General features: G+C 34.8%; 2 protein-coding genes across 3 annotated transcripts; one reads left to right on the top strand and one right to left on the bottom strand.

Annotated features, from left to right (window-relative positions):
- The first annotated feature begins 7,702 nt into the window (after positions 1 to 7,702).
- LOC137736993 (uncharacterized) lies at positions 7,703 to 13,562 on the top strand. 2 transcript variants are annotated; one of them, XM_088682778.1, is made up of 10 exons: positions 7,703 to 7,823; positions 10,550 to 10,862; positions 11,205 to 11,288; positions 11,392 to 11,637; positions 11,749 to 11,887; positions 11,976 to 12,138; positions 12,242 to 12,370; positions 12,464 to 12,658; positions 12,918 to 13,040; positions 13,129 to 13,562. In XM_088682778.1, exons 2-10 carry the CDS (start codon positions 10,589 to 10,591, stop codon positions 13,237 to 13,239), a joined length of 1,464 nt encoding a protein of 487 aa, XP_088538904.1. In that variant the 5' UTR covers positions 7,703 to 7,823; positions 10,550 to 10,588; the 3' UTR covers positions 13,240 to 13,562. The 2 variants fall into 2 exon arrangements, with proteins under 2 accessions (XP_088538904.1, XP_068332431.2); XM_068476330.2 differs by lacking the exon at positions 7,703 to 7,823 and adding an exon at positions 8,366 to 8,776.
- A 251-nt stretch (positions 13,563 to 13,813) lies between these two features.
- LOC137736992 (putative WRKY transcription factor 3) lies at positions 13,814 to 17,090 on the bottom strand. Its single transcript, XM_068476329.2, has 4 exons — positions 16,446 to 17,090; positions 14,901 to 15,604; positions 14,642 to 14,803; positions 13,814 to 14,470 (listed from the first exon to the last, which is right to left on the bottom strand). The coding sequence occupies exons 1-4, from the start codon at positions 16,884 to 16,886 to the stop codon at positions 14,200 to 14,202; spliced, it is 1,578 nt and encodes a 525-aa protein (XP_068332430.2). The 5' UTR covers positions 16,887 to 17,090; the 3' UTR covers positions 13,814 to 14,199.
- Between the last annotated feature and the right edge of the window lie 3,882 nt (positions 17,091 to 20,972).

Consider the following 20,972-nt stretch of genomic DNA (forward strand, 5'->3'; position numbering starts at 1 on the left):
AAACGTGTTCAATGAGTTAATAAAAAGAGATATTGTCAGTTTTATCCTCGAAATTGTAAGGAGTTGCTAATTTCTGTCATGAACTTTAATTTTAGCTGATTACTTCTCCTGAACTTTATAATTAGTCAATTTGCCCCCGTATGTTAAATTTTGGTATTTTCCATCTAATTGTCTATACAATTTGGTCCCATCGCAAATGTTTGAGGTCAATAAAGTAATTTTATCTTGCATGTGGGCAGCATATTGCTTTTTGCTTTTTCTTTTTCTTCTATTCGACTCCCTACACTTTCTGTTTGAATTAGTTATGAGAATACAATTAGAAGTTGTAAAATATCAGTTTTGCGCACATTTATCAAAACAAAATTACTTTTTTACTCTCATATAGTTGCCATGCGTTGTCCACATGACCAAGATGAATGGAAAATTTCAAAATCCAACGTCGGAGGAAATTAGCTATTTATAAATGTTCAGGAGATAATTTGCTAAAATTAAAGTTTAAGGAAAAAATTAGCATCTCTATACATATTAGGGGGTAAATTAACAAATAGGTCTAATAAAAATGTTAATGTTCCAAATTTTCATAATTTTACCAAAAAGTGAAAAGAGTGATGCAGAAGCAAAACATGGGGAGTTGTTATTTTTGGTGGAAATAGAAGTCAAAATCTAACCAACTATTTGCCAAGAAATTGTTGCTTCGTTTACTTACTTCTAAGTAATATATAATTATTATAAGACCATCATTTCGAGAAGAATACGAAGGTAGTACAAATGAACAACAAAATAAAAACAAATGAAACGACTCAAAATTTGTGTTTATAATAATATTATGATTCCATTCAAAATAATAATAATAATGATGATGATTAATTATTAGTTAATTATAAGCTCGTGTCAAACATGAAGGCGATAGCATTTGAATTTGGATCCTCATGGATCTTATTTGTTAGGATCTCGAAAATTCGTGAATCATGTCTGTTCATCGTACATCACGCAATCATAAATCATTTTAAATATTTTTATTTAAAATTAAATACAAATAGTGCATGACAAAAATTGATCATACAATGCACGATGAACAAAAACGATTTACGAATCTTCAGAATATTCGTCAAAAGGATACAGAGAAGATCTGTTTGGATAGCATTTGACGCGTGACCATCCTCCTTTCATCTTTTTCTTTTGAGTTGTTTATTCGCAATGCTCATGACAATAGCTTCTCCTTCCCTATGTTGGACTTGGATGGAACCAATGGAATCCATGGTCCCTTCACATAAATGAAACTCCTTTCCATTATTCTTTCTCCTCGTTTCATGCAACGTGATATCATTACAACGACGTTTTGATTCAATTATCTCATTGTGATGTAAAGAAATTAAAATATCGTGAGTTAAGATATTCATACAATAGCATTTTTTTAAGAATATATCTCATATTGATGAAATAAGAAACTTTGCATGTGCTTATAAGTAGTTGAGATACCAATTAGTTTTATGGTGGAATCTCAATTCTTTATGATAACAGAGCAAGTTGTCCCGCATGTGAAGCTCAACAGCCACACATGCTCCACGTTACCCAATTTGTGTTGTCCATGTGCTAGACTTCAAAATTCGTCACACGTAAAGGGGTGTGTTGAGAGTATTAAACCTACATTGGGGAAATGAGGGACCTTACATGTGCTTATAAGTGATTGAACTACTCCCCATTTTACCAATTTTTATGATGGAATATCAACTTTCTTTAATTTCATTGTGAGTAAGTTTTTATCTCAAGTCTATATACAAGACTTCATTTTTTAATTTTTTTTAATAATTGCTTACATTTAGTATCGACACACATTTAGCTATTATATTTAATTCAACAACATAAGCTCGTTTAAAAGATCAAGTGAGAGATTTTAGATTCGATTCTCGCCAAATGCGAGTTTAAATCACATTATTGCTAGCCTATTGTGAGGCTAAACCCATCCTTCATTTTTAATATAAATATATCGTTTGTTAAAATAATAATAATAATAATAATAAAAAACACCAAAAAGAGTAAGAGTATGGCCCTGTTCCATAATACCAAAAAGGGTTATGATCATTTAGTTTAAGCCTTTAAGGATGTGTTAAGATTAATCATTGGATTATTGGATATCCCAAGTTAGCTGTCGAAAATTACACATGTATAATGGATAAGGACTGCTGAATGTAGCTTTCATAATTAAAAAAATATACGCAAATAAATATCATACAGAAAAGTATGTCAGTCAGATTAAAGGAGAGAGCAGTGGAGAGGCAAACTTGCTGATGTTCTGTTTTCCTTTGCAATTTCTCCTTAAAACTCCAAGGGGCCCCCAAGACTACACATAAGGAGGAGGAAATGAACATATATAGCACGAGACACTACTGTGACAGTATACATGTGTCATGCTGGTTCTTTTTGTTTCAAACTTACAAAGGCATTCCTTTTTTCCAAAATAGATTGAAACTTATGATAAATATGGGCTCATTCACGTTATCACATACAATCAATACAAGTTCATTTTCAAATTAAGAGTTTGACTATCGCCTTGCTTCTCACAAAGAGTTAAGGTTTTTGAGTTAAAAACAGTTGAATTCTTCTAAAATTTGCTGGGCATCGCTAGAAAAATTGTAGGACTCTTAAATGTTAGTTTCACGTATGAATCACTTGACATGAGAGCTATCATGATCATGCAATCCCACCGAAATTTATGTGGCCTTTCTTTTCGTAAGGCTAAGAAGTAGTAGGACCATGAAGAATTAAAAGCGCATGAGTCAGGATCACTTTTCACTCTTTACTCGATGGGAAATTAAAGAAGGGGAAATGTTGGGTGGGTGTTGGCCCTTTTGGCTTTTGAGATAGATATTTACAATTAGAACTTTAGACAAACATGTTATGCATTCAATCATGCCTAGGCCTAGCTAACCTAATGTCCCCACTTTTTTCCTCTTGAGAGATTTTTTAGTGTCTCGAATGATACAGTTCGGTACATCAAATGTCATAAACCATTTGTATCATGATACTTATTGTACAAAGTCGTGCCTTGACACACTAAAATATTTCTCCTCTTGAATGTTCGTTAGATTAGATGGTCCCTCTACCTATATTCGTATATCCTATATGCGTCCCGCACCTATATCCCCCACTTGGGCTGAAAAATGTGGTAAAAATTTCACACCAAAAAGAAAATTCAGCCCTACTACCTGGGCCCAGATTTCTAACCATCTTATACAATGCGACTTTGGGCTGATCTGAGCCCATCAGAGTCCAAGAGTAATTATTTAGCCGGTCTGGGCTAGGTTGAAATCATTCTCCAAATTTAGGAATTCAAATACTCTTTCTTCAATAATTCAATCTCGAAAACTTAACGAGTTTGATTCCTAATTTTAGGCGAGTCCCACTTGTTAATTTATAACAAAACTGTTAGCACAAAGAGATTTATCAGTGTGTTCGAAACATGGGGTGGTACCACATGTTCAATGGTGTAGCCACCCACAAGGCTAAGGTGGGTTGTAGCCCATAGAGGTTTTCTATAAGAGTAGTGCTATCCATACACTCATTTTTACTTTTTACACACATCTCTTAATTGCCGGTTGTTCAGATCGAATGAATTGAAGATGATCACTAACAAAATATTAATAAGGTTGTGTTGGAAGTAAAATGGGTTTGTGAATAGAACTATTCTTTTGTAAACTCATGCTTATAGCCTACTCAATTTCAATACAGATTATTATTTAATGTCTATTTAGTAGAGGAGCGGCAGTAAATAATACATTTTCTGCTAAAAATTATAAATTAGTTCTATTTCCAGTCCCCCTTTATTCTATTCTTTAAAGAAAATGACAATTTACCCTTTACCCTACGTAATTTAGCTTATGTGCTTCTTACTCAATAAAAGATTAATAAAGTTCTTTAAATACACAATTAGATCCCTATCTCCTCAATTCTTGATTTTCTATTGCAATTTTCCAATGAATGTCACCTTTGGTACGTTCTTAATCTGTTTATTTACTTATTCTTGATTTAATTAGTAGGTTAATTATTTATATGGTCCTTGAATTTATCGATTAGGATTATGATTTTGAGAATAGTTTATATTATATTGTTGTTCTTTTATATTGATTAATATATAATTTTATATAAGCAAAAAAATAAACATATAATTTTATGGTACTATTTTCAACTAGCCCACCCAAGAAAAAAATCCTGGCTCCACCCTTGCACATGTCATTATACAAGTGGAGATACACTTGAAAAATAAAATTTTCCTCCATTTATATAATGACATGTGGTGTACCATCTCATATTCTGAGCATACTGAAAAATTTCTCGTTAGCATGCACTTGAATTGCTTAAAATGCGTGCAATTCTATTTCTCTTTAGTAAACATATCATCATTGATGTAGTTGTGTCTACGACGAGTATAATCTGAAATCGTATAAATTTCAAGAACATGGGGATTTTAATCCTTTTGCAGCCATCGATGAAGCTGCTGTGTCTCTTAATTTTATATAGTCTCGGCGTTTAAACCCTTGCATGCACATATATACTGCATGCATTGTATCAAATCTGGGAGAAACTCAACCAATGAGAAGGGATATATTCCTTTGGCTTTGCGTGTGTCAAAATACCTAAAATACTATCAATTGGGTAAGGGATTCAACATATATATGTATATATATGTATATATATATATATAAATGTATATGTATATGTATGTGTGTGTGTGTGTGTGTGTAGAAATGGTCAAACGTAGTGACATTGTGATTCGAAAAAATGACTGAAGAGTAAGAATATTTAATTTAATTTAAATAATTAATATAGTTTATCGCTCGTTAAACGGGTCATTTGTTACAATTTCCTAAAATAATTAGCGTTGTCTAAACTGGAACATTGGAAATAATTATGGCTAATGCATGCGGTTTTAATTTTAGGACATAATACAAAATAAGAGGGGTGGAGAGTAACAAGGCAGCAGAGAGTCCATAGAGAGTTTCATTTTTAGCACAAGAATTGTGTCAAAAACATGAAGTGACGAAGAGTCTATAAAAAATTTTACTTTTAAAAGAGTCTTCTTAACCTTTCTCAAACTTTTCTTCCTTCCAAGTTCTAAAAGTGCTTTACCAAAAATAAAAATATTAAAAGTGGGTGCGGATTGGTGCAACAGGGAACAAACCAAGCAGTTGTAGTGCAGTGTAGCTGTCTACCACAACATAATAATTGTAATAAGACTTGGTTGCTGAACATTTTAACAGGAGGTCCTGCTTATACTCGATCCCGTCAAAATTTGAACACATGTTTATCCGGGATTGGGTGTAAGTAGTACCTCCTACTGAAATGTTCTGCAGCGAAGTAGCGTTCTAATAATTGGGTTGGTGATTTTTGGAAAAAAAAAAAAAAATTTCTTGTATCTTCTTTTTGTTGGCTTCTTTTTTGTTCCTTTTTAGTAATAATCCAGGTAAAATAATGTTTTTTTTGCTGATATCCAATGTTAGATTTTGTTCTTTTCTTCTTTTGAATCAGTCTCATTGTCCAGATGATCATCCACTAATTTGTAATTAATCCAATTAAACAAGTTAAATACTCTGAGCAGGAAGTCTTTGACTCGGTCTAGGCTTTCACACAGTCATTAATAATCATTAGATTATATTATGATGTAGTTGTTAGAGATATATTATGTCCTCCTCCTTAGTCTTTTGAGTGTGATTTGTACCTAACTATTATATTATTTGCTTAATTAATTTTAATTTATTTGATATTATTGTATTCCTGGCTAACGCTTTATATATTGAATAATCACATAGTGACATAAAGGAGAATTAGACAAATGAAACAAGGAGCTTACCCCTCATTTGTAGGAAAAAGAAAGAGAATAATAAGTAAATTAAATATGAACACCAAGTTCAATTTTCTTAAACACCGTTGTATAGTGGTGGGGTGGACTAGGATTCGAGTCTTGGGTGGTTACGGTCGTAAAGGTCCCAAGTTTTTTAGATAGAAATAAAACGTGATATCAATAAAATTTGTCAAGTGTTGTTCAGGCAATTTGTCGAGATATGTCTAGCTGATATTATATCAAACACTTAGTAAGTACAAAGAGACCCGTACAAAACATTCGGAGGATCATCGGAAGTCATTCGCATGTATATTTTCTGGACTCCAGATAGTCCTAAAACCACTTAGGTTCCAGTAAGCATCCGCCTCTTAGACACCAAATTGCACTAATATTTCATGTAGGTTACTCAAATTTTCACTTTCATCAATATAGTTCTCTTTGTTAGTCCAATCTGCAAACTAATTAAATTTTCCATCCAGCTTTATGCACGTCTTCTCATCCGAAGAAGAAGAAGAAGAAGAAGAAGACAAAAAAAAAAAAAAAAAAAAAACTCAAGTTAGACCAACAATGTTTAATGTAACGAGTTTACAAGCGCGAATGTACAAAAAAAATTACAACGACGAAAGTAAAATCCGAATAAACTACAATAAATAGTTAGTGCAAGTGAGCCAAACATTGAACTTGAAACAAGTTTGAAAGGGAGTGATCGATCATCAATCGTTCTCATTTCTTAAAAATATTGTTACCTAATTTTTGTTCTATTGGGGCTTATGAAACATGGAGTCAAGTTTTTCATTGAACACCAAAAAACAGTCGTAGTTTATGATTTGTTTGTTGTTCATTTGGTAGGTGGTGTGAGTGTCCGATGGATCATGAAAACAAGCCCTAATCTAATTAATTAATTGTATGGCTCAACCACTTACACACGGCCAAGCGGTTAGACTCTCAGTTCGTCCACTTCAACTTTATTAAGATAAAACCCTAATCAAAGACAAAACCAACTAATTATGTGTTAATTTAAAATAAGGGTTTCTTGTTTAAGCTTCCCGTTCTGATTAAGGACTCCCACTAATTATATGTTAAACTGTTGTTTCATACTTGTTTTTCTAATGTGCAATAGTTTAGCCATCATTGATCTTTTCATAGATAGTGAAACATGCTATTCATGAATTTAAATATTAGGAAGATTCATGATTTTTTTCTAAAATTTTTAAGCAGTGGCGGAATCATGATTTTTTTTTTTTATGGATGAGGTATAAAAACGTTGTGTGGTGTTTTTGCCTAAGTTTCCTTGTCTGTGGGCAGGTCAATAGCGATGGTGGCGCCAAGGGGATTGAGGAAGGAAATTTGGAACTTGGGATGAAATTTTTTGATTGAAGTGGGTGAATTTGGGTATGAGTATTAAATGGAGGAGTCTGGAAAAAAAAGTAAAAAAAAGTTGTTAATTTCATGTAAAGAAAAGGATTTGCAGTCCTGCGCTACCCTGTCTTACCCAACTAACACTATATTTCGATCAATATTACACATGGATTAGTAACAATACTCATAATAATCCTAGGTAATAGTTACCAATCAATCACATTTATCATATTATTGAAGAAGTGGGGGGTTCAACAATCAATAGTTTGAAATAAGAACTAAGAGGTTGGTGGTGTCTTATATGGTGGAACAGTCGCGGTATTGGTCAGTAGTCACTTGTCTCAGCCGACCTATTCGCATCTGGACGTGCACAAAAAAATAAACTCAGTGTCTGCCTTTTCCAATCTCCACTCTGCCATCGATGGCGACCTTCCCGCACTCCCAACTGTTCATATACAGTAACAATTCCTTCTTATCTGCATCCTGCATTGCGAACTCATATGCATTTTTGAACTTAATTCTTTTACATATGTATCTACTAATCATGGATCCTTAGTTTTGTTGATTGAAACAAACTTGAATATGCCAGTCTGATCATGTGACTCATAAGACTATTCTCATCAAGGTATGAATTTCGTATTTTTTAATCTTATTAGACTCCAATTGTATGCTACTTTCATTTGGTATGAATATTACCCTAATCAAGCCTTAATTTCTTTCATAATTGGTATTATAAAACTATGGAGCACGATCGAATCAAGATTTCAATTGCATTAGTTATTGCTCACATAAGCATACTTGCTTGCAATCACTTGCTTCGATTAAAAATGCTTCAATCTATGCTTAAAAGTCAAAATATGCACATATTTAGTTTACAAATTGGGTAATTCACTTTATTTATTTATATATATATTAATTGTAGCTAAGTCTATGGTTATTAAAACAAAACTGATTTCAACACTCTTTCTTCATACGCATACTCGATACTTATATTTGACCACTAATTAGAATAAAGAAAATAAAATCAAACAAGAAGAAACAAACAGAATGAATAAAAATAATAATTACGTTTATTCAAATTGAAAACTTAATCCAAAAAATAAAAAACCCAAAATCCAAGCAAAATAGTAAATCTAAATATATGGTTATCTAACACCCTGAGACATAATTCCCACCCAAAAAACAATGTCAAATTAAGGTATGCCACCAACTCGAAAGCCAACTAAGATAAAGAAGGCAACCCAAAAAAAGAAAATATAAGATAAAAAAAGGGGACGAAAACAGAGGAAACACAGAGAGGAGGAGACTTAGGAAAATTGGATCCGGACACATCGGAACCCGTCTTCCTTTCCTTCCTCTGTTCCTCTGCGTTGTGTTCTGTCTTGTCTGAATTTATAATCTCTGTTTTTTTCGTTTGGATTTAAAGCAAAAAACTTTAAGTTGATCGAAAACAGAGAGGCAGAGAGAAAAACAGAGCAAGTTTCAAGGGAAGGAGGCCGAGTTCCTCACCTAGGAACGACGGTTTCCTCTTCTTTTTTTCATGCCGGAATATTAATCGATACCTTAACCCTTTCTCAGGTCTCTCTCTCTCTCTCTCTGTGTGCATGCAATTATTTTCATTTCCTCATAATTTACAATCATGCGTCATTGTCCGGCTATGAAACAGACGTCTATTCTTAAATAATTCATGTTATTGGTACAAATAAACAATGACGTGATACACATAGAATTTCTGTCACGCTTAATTACGCATTTAGTGTTTGTTTTAATGTATTCATGAATCATTAACACATTGCAACTACTCTCTTCGTACCACTCGATGAAGTGAATTTAATTCATCTAACATCATAACTTGGTTTTCAAATTATCAGCCCTCGTCTTTTCTATCATGATTCATGACTGATGGTGACTCGAATTTATTTCTTGTATTATTTTGCTTTTAGCTTAGTTTTTCCCATCTTATTTTTCCAATATTTCATGTTCCATTTTTTGTTTGTTAAAACATAAAATCTTAGCAGGTAGAATATTTCTGAAAGAATTCCAACCTGAGTATGTAATTCTTTTTTTTTTTTTTAATAAATGATAGTATTAAGGGTTAAATTGTTAGTTGTTAGCAGTATTGGTTAAAATATATACGAAATTGTCAATATTTTCGTCGAAATACTCGAAAAATCAAGGATGAATATGGAAAGGAGGGTGAAGTGGTGAGATTTAAGAAAACCACTGAATATTGATGATGTTTTTTGATTCACTACATAAATTTTACCAAAACCTATTGCAAATTTCGAACTTTTGAATTTTTTTTCTAATTTGGACTAAATCTGAATGAGTTAATATACTACTCCGCTGCAACTTTCCATAATTTCTACAAAAAAACAACCGATATCAATATTTAGGGAAGGAAAACTCGGTAAGTATCAAACACGCATCACGTGCATAGGCATAATTACTTTTTGTTGATTCTATCGAGAATTTGTCAAGAAATATTGGGTAGTCTTGAGTTTTCATGCATGCATTGAAAAACAAACTATTTTTTATTTTGAATGTTTGCAATATATTAGCCTCTCTAGTACAAAATTTCTCAGTGGATGCATATATTCTAAAAATTTAAAAGAAAAACTTGTGCATTAATTGTATGTTTATAATTTGATTGGACTGATTGGGGCCATGCCAACTTCAATACGTCTTTGTAGGAAAAAATGTTAGATTCCACATTAATGCAGATCCCATCTACTTAGAACTCCATTCATCGTCAAAGTCAATTTGCATATTCAAACTTGCTCTGTATTATACAGAGTTATCTAGTACAATCCAATCATAGCCACTGTTCTAAAAAATTTCATCTAGCGCTGCTTAGATTCAGCCTAGGCACTAGACGATTGGCTACTATCTCAATTAATACCTAAGCGTTTGAAAAGTAAGTAAGAGTGTCTAGACCTGCTGAGGCGCCCTTCTAAACCGCCTAGGCATCCACTTAGGTTGCGACTTACTTAGACAGAAAATAAATAACTTTCATTTTGTATTTTTTTCTTTCAATAAACCGTAAGAGACTTATTAAATACTTAAACGAACACATATTATATGTTTGTTTTCCATGTTTTTCCTTATATTCCAATACTTCATAATATATATGTTATTCTATTTTGTAGTTTACGATGAAATTATATATATGTTAAGTATAAACATATACTTATTCACATAAAATATAATAGATCTACTTAAATTCGTCTAGTCCTCCTAGGTGTCTGCCTAAGTCTCCCCTAGCTGCTGAGGTGACCTTCGTCCTAGTCACCGAACGAGTCGGGACTCCAGTATTTGCTCTAAAACCGGAGTTCTATATTTGCCTTGCAGGTTAAGTTTATCTGCATTACTTGAAGAAACTTAGCTGCCATGGGCGTTTGTTACTCAAGACCACATGAAACTATCAAAGCTCATCAGAAGAAGGTCCACAGATCCGGCAAACGCCGGAGTAAGGGGAGGAAGACGAAGAAGGTTGCCTCCGCTGCCATTCCCGATGCGCCTAAAAGACAGTCTGTGAGTGAGTTTGTGCATCTTGACTTCGAGAAGGGTGCTGCAACAACCTGCAAGAGATCTGAGGTTTCTAATGGAACATTTCATCTCACTCAGCTTCAGTGGAACCACAGTCAAATAGATGCAAATGGCGGTATGTTTCAACTGTTTAAGACCCGTTTGATAACCATTTCGTGTTTTGGTTTTTAGTTTTGGTTTTTTTTCCACCAGAAATGGAGCATCATGAAAAGTTAACACCAACAGAACCCATCTTACTTCAAATACTTTTGGGAAATATCATATATGAACTTTTTCACTACAGGGACATTAAACAAACAATAAATGGACGATAAAACGTGTTTCATAACATGTTTAGTGTCTTTTTAGGGTAAAAAGTATATTTTTGATCGAAGATTTGCGAAAAGTTCTATCTATATATTTCCCGAGTTTTTCGTGTTGAGTGACATCTGACCGTACAGATTACAACTTCGTGCAGGGAAAGGCCCAGGGGAAGCATGGTTTGACTCACTAAGCATGATGGAATCTGATTCAGAAGACGATTTCTGCAGTGTGCATGGAGGTAATAACGCACTTAAATCACCAGTTAATTTTAATCCTTCCTTTTTTGTGGCAGTTGTGAATTTTCGGTGGCGAAAACTAGTTCTTTGTTTTTTGGGTGCCAGATGGGTTTCCTTTAGCAGGGAACATCCCAAATGCTCAACTGGTGCAGTATGAAACTGCATCATGCATTGTCGATAATGGATGTAAGTACGAAGGGTTCTACGAAAGTTATCTAAAGATAGATGGAAATGCACGCCATTCTGTCGAGAAAACCCAAGTGAGTTTCAACGACAAGAATCAGAAGAACCCCGCGGCGGTGATCATGCTTTCTTATAAGAGGAAATCCGTTGATGACAGCGAAAGGAAAAGTAAGTAGTAAATGTGATCAAAATTTGAAGTTAGAATCTAACTAAGTAACAATTTATGGGTGCCTACGTGCTCTCTGCTACAATACTAAATGTGCGACAATGGATGAACAGGTGCGTCCGATCAGAAGTACTTATTCCGTCCAAGAGCAGGATTTGGAATCCCTTGCTCAACGGAAGAGAAGCCAGCACGGGGATCCTGGTCTCCAGTTCCACCCTCAGTATTCAAGCTCCGCGGCGAGAATTACTTCAAGTATATTGCTTGTTTTCCTGTTACTAATTTTGTTTTGTTTTCGTCATTGAGTTCCGCTGTCTAAGGATGAAATTGTGGAAATGTGCAGAGATAAACTGAAGTACCCGGCTCCAAACTGCAGCTCGTACGTACCAATTGGTGTCGATTTGTTCATCTGCCCGCGAAAGAGAGATCACATTGCTCAGCATCTTGAGCTTCCTTCTGTAAAACCACATGACAAAGTTCCTTCCCTCCTCATTGTTAACATCCAGGTACTCTGTCTATCTCCCTCCATATCTCAAAATAATTTGCCGCAGATCAGTTTTCGTTGTGTTTTCGGGGGCATTGATTCTGGTGTTGTTGTTGTTGTTGCAGTTGCCTACTTATCCTACAACAATGTTCCTCGGCGAATGCGATGGGGAAGGCATGAGTCTTGTGCTATATTTCAAAGTGAATGAAAACTTTGAAAAAGAGATATCACCTCAGTTTCAAGACAGCATCAGGGTAAATTTCATCGTGAAGTTTCGGATTCCCACATCTTTGATCCGGGCGCAAAGAAGTCGGATTTACTAACAACGTTTTGTTTTTCTGTCTCAGAAATTTGTTGAGGATGAGACTGAGAAGGTGAAAGGGTTTGCAAAGGAGTCTGTGGTTCCTTTCAGGGAAAGGCTAAAGATCATGGCTGGATTGGTCAATCCAGATGACCTCCAGTTGAGTTCTACTGAAAGGAAGCTCATACATGCTTACAATGATAAGCCCGTTCTGTCACGCCCTCAACACAATTTCTTCAGGGTAAAATGAAAACGATGAACTCTTTCTAGTTCCATGTTATTAGGAGAAACACTTATGTAGGGCAGTCTGATCACGCGGTTGGTCATGCCACTCTCATAAAGAAACAGACCTCACATGGGCACAGGGGTCTAACTCTTTGTGAGAGTGTTTGACGGGCCTTGTGGTCAGGCTCTCTTACCGAAGTTTTTTTCGGTTTTTACATTAAACTAACATTTTTTTTTTTTTTTTTTTTTTTTTTTTTTTTTTTTTTTTGTGGCAGGGACCTAATTACTTTGAGATTGACCTAGATATACATAGGTTTAGCTACATATCCAGGAAAGGACTTGAATCATTCAGAGAGACTTTGAAGAATGGGGTACTTGATTTGGGATTAACAATCCAGGTAAACTCACAAACTTACCATTTACTGTAACAGTAAATGTGCATCCTGCATTTCTGTGAGTTTGATTTTTGTTTGACGGTGTTGGCAGGCACAAAAACAAGAGGAACTGCCAGAGCAAGTCTTGTGCTGCCTGCGCTTGAACAAGATTGAATTTGTGAACCATGGTCAAATTCCGACTCTCGTAACTATGGACGATTAACTCGGACGGGCATCTCACCTGTATCCTGGAGGGTTTGCACTTTAAAAGTATATAATTCCGGCCAAAACACCAAGCAAATGCCACGTTTTGTTAACATTCGGTCGCTTCGACCTAGTTCGATGGTGCAAGAAAAGGAATACAGAGACATGAACTGCAAATGCAGTACTACTGATCTTGTACAAAATGGCATCTGTATCTGTACGCTTATTCGTTTTAGTTAAAACCATGCGTTTCCTATCCGTCTTCGGCCATTAGATCTGTAATTCGTATCTATTCACGGCAATAAAGGTTATAAGAATGAGGACGTAAAGGGCTTTAAGAAACGGATTAGGGCTTTTTCTTGTACATGCCATCGATTAATCGTTGATTAGCACAAAGTTTTGTTCAACAATGTCAGATGTGCAAAGATTGGTGTGTGTTGACACAGCAACAAAAACTCCCTTGTCACCCACATGTACAGCAAAAGAACTGCGGATTCTATCACATGTCCGCAAAAGGACTACCGAGCAAGAACAAAAAGAGCAGTACAAAACAGAAATAGGCAACCAGAAAGTAGGAAGTAATTTTTAAGGAGTTTCGGTTCAAACATCGATACTATATCGCCAAACGCAAGCGTAAATAATCATATTACATCACTGTTTACATATACAAAAGAATGCACAGAAGTTGTAAATTTCAACACAGTATGCTTGTTAACTAGTCTACGTGCAACAAAAAAATTTGAACCGACTTCTTTTATCTTTTCCATAACTACCTCTTTCCTTTGTACATTGGCAATTGGGGAACAGGGGGCCTTGATCAAATCTACAGCCTATAGTGAGCAACAGATTCAGGCAACGATAACTTACAAATTTTGCCTGCTTTGTGGAAATTTCAAGTTCTCCGGCTCCTGCTTTCTTTCCTGATTGATGAAACTCACAGAAACTATGGGTTTTTTTTATTTTTTCGGTACAACCCAAACTATGTTATTTGTTCTTTTAAACGTAAACTTGCTATAGGCTGCTGGTCCCTGTTTCTAAGATCCATCTGGTTAACCTTCCCATTTCCTGGATTCGTTGATCTTAAATTCGATGCATTGTTGTTGCCTGTGTAGTGGCTGCTGGTTTTAGAAGCTGGTACATCATGATTATGCTTGCCCTCATATGTTGTTATGACAGCTTTAGGATCTGTTGAGGCTCTCTCTACATGCTTCCGGACGTTACATGCAGGGAACGTGCATTTGTAATAGCTCCTGTAAAATGCAGCAAAGACAAATCAGGAAATTTTTAAACCAACCCATACAAGAAGGAATATAACCGTTTGATTGAATACGTTAGGCAACATAAAAATGAAAACATCATGACATCAATGGAATAAAACTGAATTTAACACTAAGTTTAGAAATATTGAAAAACAGTATTACCGTGGATAAGGATTGCCCTTGACGACTTTTTGTCCATACTTTCGCCACCTGTAACCATCGTCTAAGAGGTCGACTTCACTGGTTGTCTGTACTATGATTCTAGGCTCTGTCACAGTCCGATGTGTAGAAGCTGCCGTTGCTTCTGACCTGACCTCGGTGTTTCTGGAAAATAATAGTTAATTTTGTTAAGAATACATGACAAACGAGGAGCATAATGCCCGCAAGCATGTGCATATGCTTATCAAGATAAAATATCTACCTTCTCTTGGGGTCAGGTTGATCTTCATCTTTCTCATCAACTCTGGTTTCAGCATCTTCTACTTCCTCACTGTCACTTGTCCCGGATAAATTCTCATGTGTTGCTTGGCTGGATTCCTGACGCTTCTTAGACATTGAATAAGGACCTGTCCCTTCTTTTGGTTTGTTTGAATTCCCACCATGAACTTGGGAAGCTAAGTCAGAATTTGCCCGACTATTTCCATTCAGGGGACGCTTGGACTGAGGACGTTCATGATTATGCTCACCCTTGTAAATAATTTCAGTTATTTGTCCTTCAATCGAGCGTTCAACCTTCTTCTTTACTGGACAATTTGGATGGGTACACTTGTAATAACTTCGAGGAAATTCACTACCTTTCACTTGTTTCTGTCCATACTTCCGCCAATTGTAACCATCATCATTAGGCTTATCGACAGTAAATGAAGACGGTTGGGATCTCTGATCTGAAAGGGAAATGTCAGATGATTCTTTTGTCGCAACGGCAGAGTCAGGTGTTCCAGACAGTATCTCTTGGGGTGGTGTTGTATCGGAAGTAGAGGATGGAGGCTGTGTCAAAGCTGTGGCAGGTGCTGTCGAGAAAGATGTTGAATGCTCAGTTGAGAAATTGAAAAAGGATGGGGAGAGTGCAGCAGCCTGAGCCGTGACCTGTGCTAGGGCCTGCTGGTGTGTCATTCCAAAGGGTCCCTACAACAATTCATAAATCACAACCATAAGAAACCAATATAAGTGTGGTACCAAGCAGACTCGTCTCATATGCGTACTTTTGGAGTACCCTTACCCAATTTGCCTAACAAACGAGTGAATCAATTCTAAGAACCCGGAACCAGGCAAATGCGTGTTACTGCAGTATGCCCGCCCCTTGTACCCAAGTTCAAACCCCACTCCCGCATGTTTGTGTAAAATACAATATCAACTCGAAAACTTAAAAATCCAAAAAACGTTTCAGCTTCTAGTTTCAAGTCGATTTTTGTTTTAGGAAAACTGAAAACATGAAAATTGTTTGGTAACTGTTTTGAACCAAGACTAGCCAATTGACCTAACCCGCGTCTAATTTACGGAAAGACGGATTTCAACTCCGGTGCAACTGACCTAGCTTTTACCCAATTGTCCTAACAAACAAGTGAATCAATTCTAATAACCCAGAATTTGGCAAATTCCCCTTCCCCGCCAAAAGGGCAAAAAAAGGGGCAAAAGGTTACTAAATTTAGAATCTCAAATCCTTTAAAAGTTACTAAATTTAGAATCTCAAATCCTCTAAAAGTTACTAAATTTAGAATCTCAAATCCTCTGCCTTAATTTGCCGCCATTTAACTCACTGCTTTCTTTTCTCAACAAAATTTTAATTAATTTTCCAAGAGTAACTAATTTCTCAGTTGTCGCAGTAACTAAAGACGAGATATATATCTAAATCGGATTAAAAAAAAAAGTAAACTTTTCAAAAAATCCCAGCTCCCTGATAAGCATACAAGCAATGGTAACAGTAATTCAGTAAATAAATGGAAGAAGTGATTGACGAGGGGTGTACCTGACCGGGTGAGAAGATTCCCGGCGAGTCGAGAAACCCGGACGGCGTCGGGACCGAAAACATCGACGGCGGTCGGTTCTGCTTGAACCGGAAATCCGAACTTCCTTCGCCGTCGCCGGAATTTCGCTCCTCGAGCTGCTGGAACCCGGGCGCCCTCGGCGACGGAGACGTCATGGCTCCGGCGAGCAGCTGGGAGAAGGACTTGCAGTCGTCACCGCCGTCAGAGAAGAAGTTGGAGACGAGAGTCATGGGTCCGGGGCTGAACCCCAGGCCCAGACCGGGCCCAGTATTCCCGCCGCCGGCGGAGCTGAAGATTGATTCGAAAGAGGTGCGCTGCGGGAGAGTGATCGTGGGGCGGGGAGGATGATGAGTCGCTGCGGGCTTCGACGGTTGCGATGGTCCGGGCGGCGGCGGGGACTGTTGCTCGTGGTTGTCAGCCATTGGATCAAAATCCGAAAACAAAGGGGGACAAAGGCGAGAAAGTATTTCCTTCAACTAACTCTTTAAACTCTCGTTTTCTCTTTCTTTCTTTCTTTCCGTGTGAAGTTTGCGTCTGTCCGTTTCGTTTTGGTATTTTTCGGATTTGTGGATCTGAAATTCTGCAAAAAGTCCACGCCGCACATACCAAAAAGCCATTTCCTGATCGTCCTTTAAAATAACAAATTAAAATTAAATAATAAATTATCTCTGAAAATTGACGTAACTCATCACTTTACATTATAAGATTTAAAATCAATAGAAAATCCTCACGATTGTTCACCACTGCAATTTTGGTCATTTCTTAAAAAATCATCATTAAATTGAAGGATTTTTTTGTCAAATCAACTCTTTCACTTGAACTGGTGTTCGCTTCAATTTAATTGAAATTTTTCACAAAACGTTAAAAAATAATTAACGGTGAGCAATCTTCTTTTAATTTAAATCTTAGAGATCCCAGTAAAAATGTATGACAATTTCAAATACCATTTTGATTAAAAAAAAACTGGATTTTATTTAATTTTTGGGGTTCATTTATTATTTTATCTTTTGGGTTGTTTGGTGTTGGTGGAGCTAAAGTTGCTAACTACTACCGCCTCCACGATCCAATCGGCATTTGAAATGACGGTGATGCCCCTGAGACTTCTAGTAACTACAAAATTTCCATCTTCCAAGTTTGAAAATGAAGGGGTAGTGAAAGGGAAGAAAAAGAATCGGTCGCTAGATATCCGGATTATCGATGGTACTATGATATCTATGGACTGATTATGCGGTTAATTAAAGTGAAATTAATTTCCAAATTACTTTAATTATGGATAGTTTACTTCTGAGTTCTCTTGTGCTTACTGTTTAACGTTGCCAAACTTGTACTTGCATTATGGTGTGCTCCATGTCTTTTTCTTTTTTTCTTTTTTTTAATACACATGGCTTGTTTGAAACTGTTTTTAAAAAGGAAAACTAATGAAAATAGCTTCAAATTTTTACATTTTAATAAAAAATTATCTATTAACTTTATTTAATGATAAAAACAAAAGAATAGAAAAAACATAGAGAACCCAACTTATGTTGGGCGTGTGCCCTCATATAAATTGAAGAAAACTAATGAAAATGGCTTAAAAACTTTGAGTACCAGGATTGACTTTTTAGTGTAAAAATATGATTTTTTTGTTAAAATGAACAGTATTTAAAGTTTTTCGTTAAAGTTTCTTATAAATTGATACAACAAATCTTTCATGTTTTGCTTGCCGTACACATTGTGGAACCTCATATACCAATTACTTTGGAGTTGGTCAAAAGGCCATGCTTGCATAAACACCACCCCCACCCATTCTCTCTTTCCACACTCCACTTTTTTCTCCCATTGTCAGCTGCATTAATAGATTTTTTTTTTAGGAATTTTAACGAAAAACTCCCGATATTGTTCATTTTAACGAAAAATCATATTTTTACACTAAAAAGTCAATCCTGATACTATTCACTTCGCTACAACTCAAAATTTTTAAGCTCTTCTCATTAGTTTTTTTTTTTCTTCTTATAATAAGAAAAAGACTTGAAATTGAATTACATTCCCTAGTTTTATTTTTGTGATGTTGTTTCTCAATAGTAGTTAAGATGACGAGAGATTTTTCAATGTTTTCAGAACACGGGATGGTACACCACGTGTCCTTATACAAGTGATGAGATTTTTGTGTTAAAAAATTAATAACATAAAAATAAAAGTTGCCACCACTTACATAATGATACATGATGTACCACTTGTGCTACGGGCATAAAGAAAAATTTCTCACCACTTAAATAGTATCCAGTATTTTAATTTGGTAATTAAAACTAGTTTTTAAATATAATTATTGAGAATATAATCTTCCCAAGATTTTGATTTAAATGATCACTTATGGGTTCATCGATTTAGGCACAATTGATGCTTTTATAGGACCAAACAAGGTGTAAGTTTTAAACCTTATGAAACTGAACCAATAAATAGACATTATTTATGAAACTGGATTAATAAGTATACATTATTTATGAAATGAAACCAATAATTAAGCACTATTTCTAAAACTAAACCAATAGATGGAAACTATTTATGAAAGTGGACCAAGAACTAGACATTATTTATGAAACATGACCAATAACTAAGCACTCTTTATGAAAGTGGACCAATAATTAGGCACTATTATGAAACCGGACCAAGAAATAGATACTATTTATGAAACTATACCATTACCATACACTATGTATGAAACTCGACCCAATAACTAGACACTATTTATGAGAATGACCAAGAGCTAGACACTATTTATGAAAGTAGACAAAGAACTAGGCGCTATTTACGAAACTGGACAGATAAATAGTGTTTAGTTTCATAAGTAGTGTTCAGTGTTTCATAAATAGTGTTCAGTTTAATAAACAGTGTGTGTGGTGGACGCGTGGGGTCCCATGCATCAAGTCTTTTAATTTTTTTTATATTAAAATTGTGTTATTTTCATTAAACTTTAAGTTATATTGTCATTTTTATTAAAATTTAAGGGTCTTTCATTAATAAATATTTATTTTCATTAAATAAAGTTATAGCATGATTTTTTTGTTAAAATAAATTTAGCCCAAACTCTTATCATGAAAGTTTCCTTTTTAAAATGATTTAAAATACTTTTTTGTCAAAGTATTTTTGAAATTATTTTTTTGTAAAATGTAAATGAATTTTAGCAAAGAACTTCAAGTGGTTTTGAAACCGAAAAAATTTTGCTAAGCACTTTGAATTATTTTAAAGATATTCCAAACGAGTCCATGCTCAACAAGTCATTAGAAGAAACTTGTGTGCATCAAAATATCGTTATTTAGATTTATTATTTCATGTCTTATAATATGAATAATTGACGTAATTAATATTCAACTCACAGATGTATCTTTAAATGGACAAATGCACATTATAAAAACACAAGATAAGATTGCATGGCTAATCATGTAGATTCTTTCACATGCAAAAAAACGTGTTAGAAATGTGTTGGCATATAATATAATAAAATCATGGAAAGGAGCGCTGTCAAATGTTGTATTGTGGCACGTACAGTCGCAGTTCCAAACTGCACATATACACACGTAACATGTTACAACTTGACCATTACAACGTAATTAGGGGATATTTTTTAGTGTCTTTGAAATACGGGATATAATATTATACGTCATATAACACAATTGAGGGACATTTGAAAAAAAAAATTTCTTTATTTATATAGTAACATGTGATGTTCTGTCCTATGTTCCGAACAGACTGAAAAATACTGCTCTATTTAGAGTTGCTATTAACCCTAGTTTAAAACTTACTTCTTCATTGTGACACCTAATTTAGAGTCAAGTTTTACTCAATTAATATATTACCTACCGTCTTTTTTAGGGTCAAATACAAGCGATGCAGTGGCTAATTGTTATAATGTAGGTGCTATTTGGTTTTGGTCAAATTGCATCAATACAAAATTCAATAAATTCATCTTTTTATTCACAAATATTGAAAATCAGTCTTTGAATGTTAATAATAATGAAAAATATGCACGTCTAAAGATTACACCGTGACTTGCGCATTTTTTCATTTTTTGTAATTTTCATGATTATTTGTGTTTTAGATGTGTCAAATTTCATGAACGAAAATTTTAGTAAAGAGTCAAGCAAATAAATTTTTGGTTGCCCCACAATAATGTCACGTGATTTTGTTACAACCAATGTTTAAATTTGTTTTCAATACGTTTGATATATTTGTGAGATATCATAAACATCAGAAGAAAAAAAAATGAAAAATGAGTTGAAGTCTAAACTTTACGAGATATCGAATAAGCTCTAAATTTTCACTAAAATCGACAAATCTCCTCGATATTTCCAATTTAATGGTTAAATATTGACAAAAACATTTTCTAAAACTTTGTTTTAAATGTTTACATTTTTTAAGCAAACTGCCATAATTTATATCAAAGGCAATTGTTGTTGATAAACAATTTGCATATATTTTCCACCGATCTTGTTGTAACACGTGTACATATTTATATTAATTGATCACAAGTT

The sequence above is a fragment of the Pyrus communis genome, chromosome 13, assembly GCF_041283825.1.
Source record: "Pyrus communis isolate YQ-2024b chromosome 13, ASM4128382v1, whole genome shotgun sequence".
Classification (NCBI taxonomy): domain Eukaryota; kingdom Viridiplantae; phylum Streptophyta; class Magnoliopsida; order Rosales; family Rosaceae; genus Pyrus; species Pyrus communis.

Coding starts and splice junctions, on each gene's coding strand:
- LOC137736993 (XM_088682778.1), top strand. CDS start 10,589: ATGGGCGTTTGTTACTCAAGACCACATGAAACTATCAAAGCTCATCAG. Junction 10,863..11,204: donor TCAAATAGATGCAAATGGCG/GTATGTTTCAAC, acceptor AACTTCGTGCAG/GGAAAGGCCCAGGGGAAGCA. Junction 12,371..12,463: donor AGTTTCAAGACAGCATCAGG/GTAAATTTCATC, acceptor TTTCTGTCTCAG/AAATTTGTTGAGGATGAGAC.
- LOC137736992 (XM_068476329.2), bottom strand. CDS start 16,886: ATGGCTGACAACCACGAGCAACAGTCCCCGCCGCCGCCCGGACCATCG. Junction 15,605..16,445: donor GAATCTTCTCACCCGGTCAG/GTACACCCCTCG, acceptor GAATTGTTGTAG/GGACCCTTTGGAATGACACA. Junction 14,804..14,900: donor CAACCTGACCCCAAGAGAAG/GTAGATATTTTA, acceptor ATTATTTTCCAG/AAACACCGAGGTCAGGTCAG.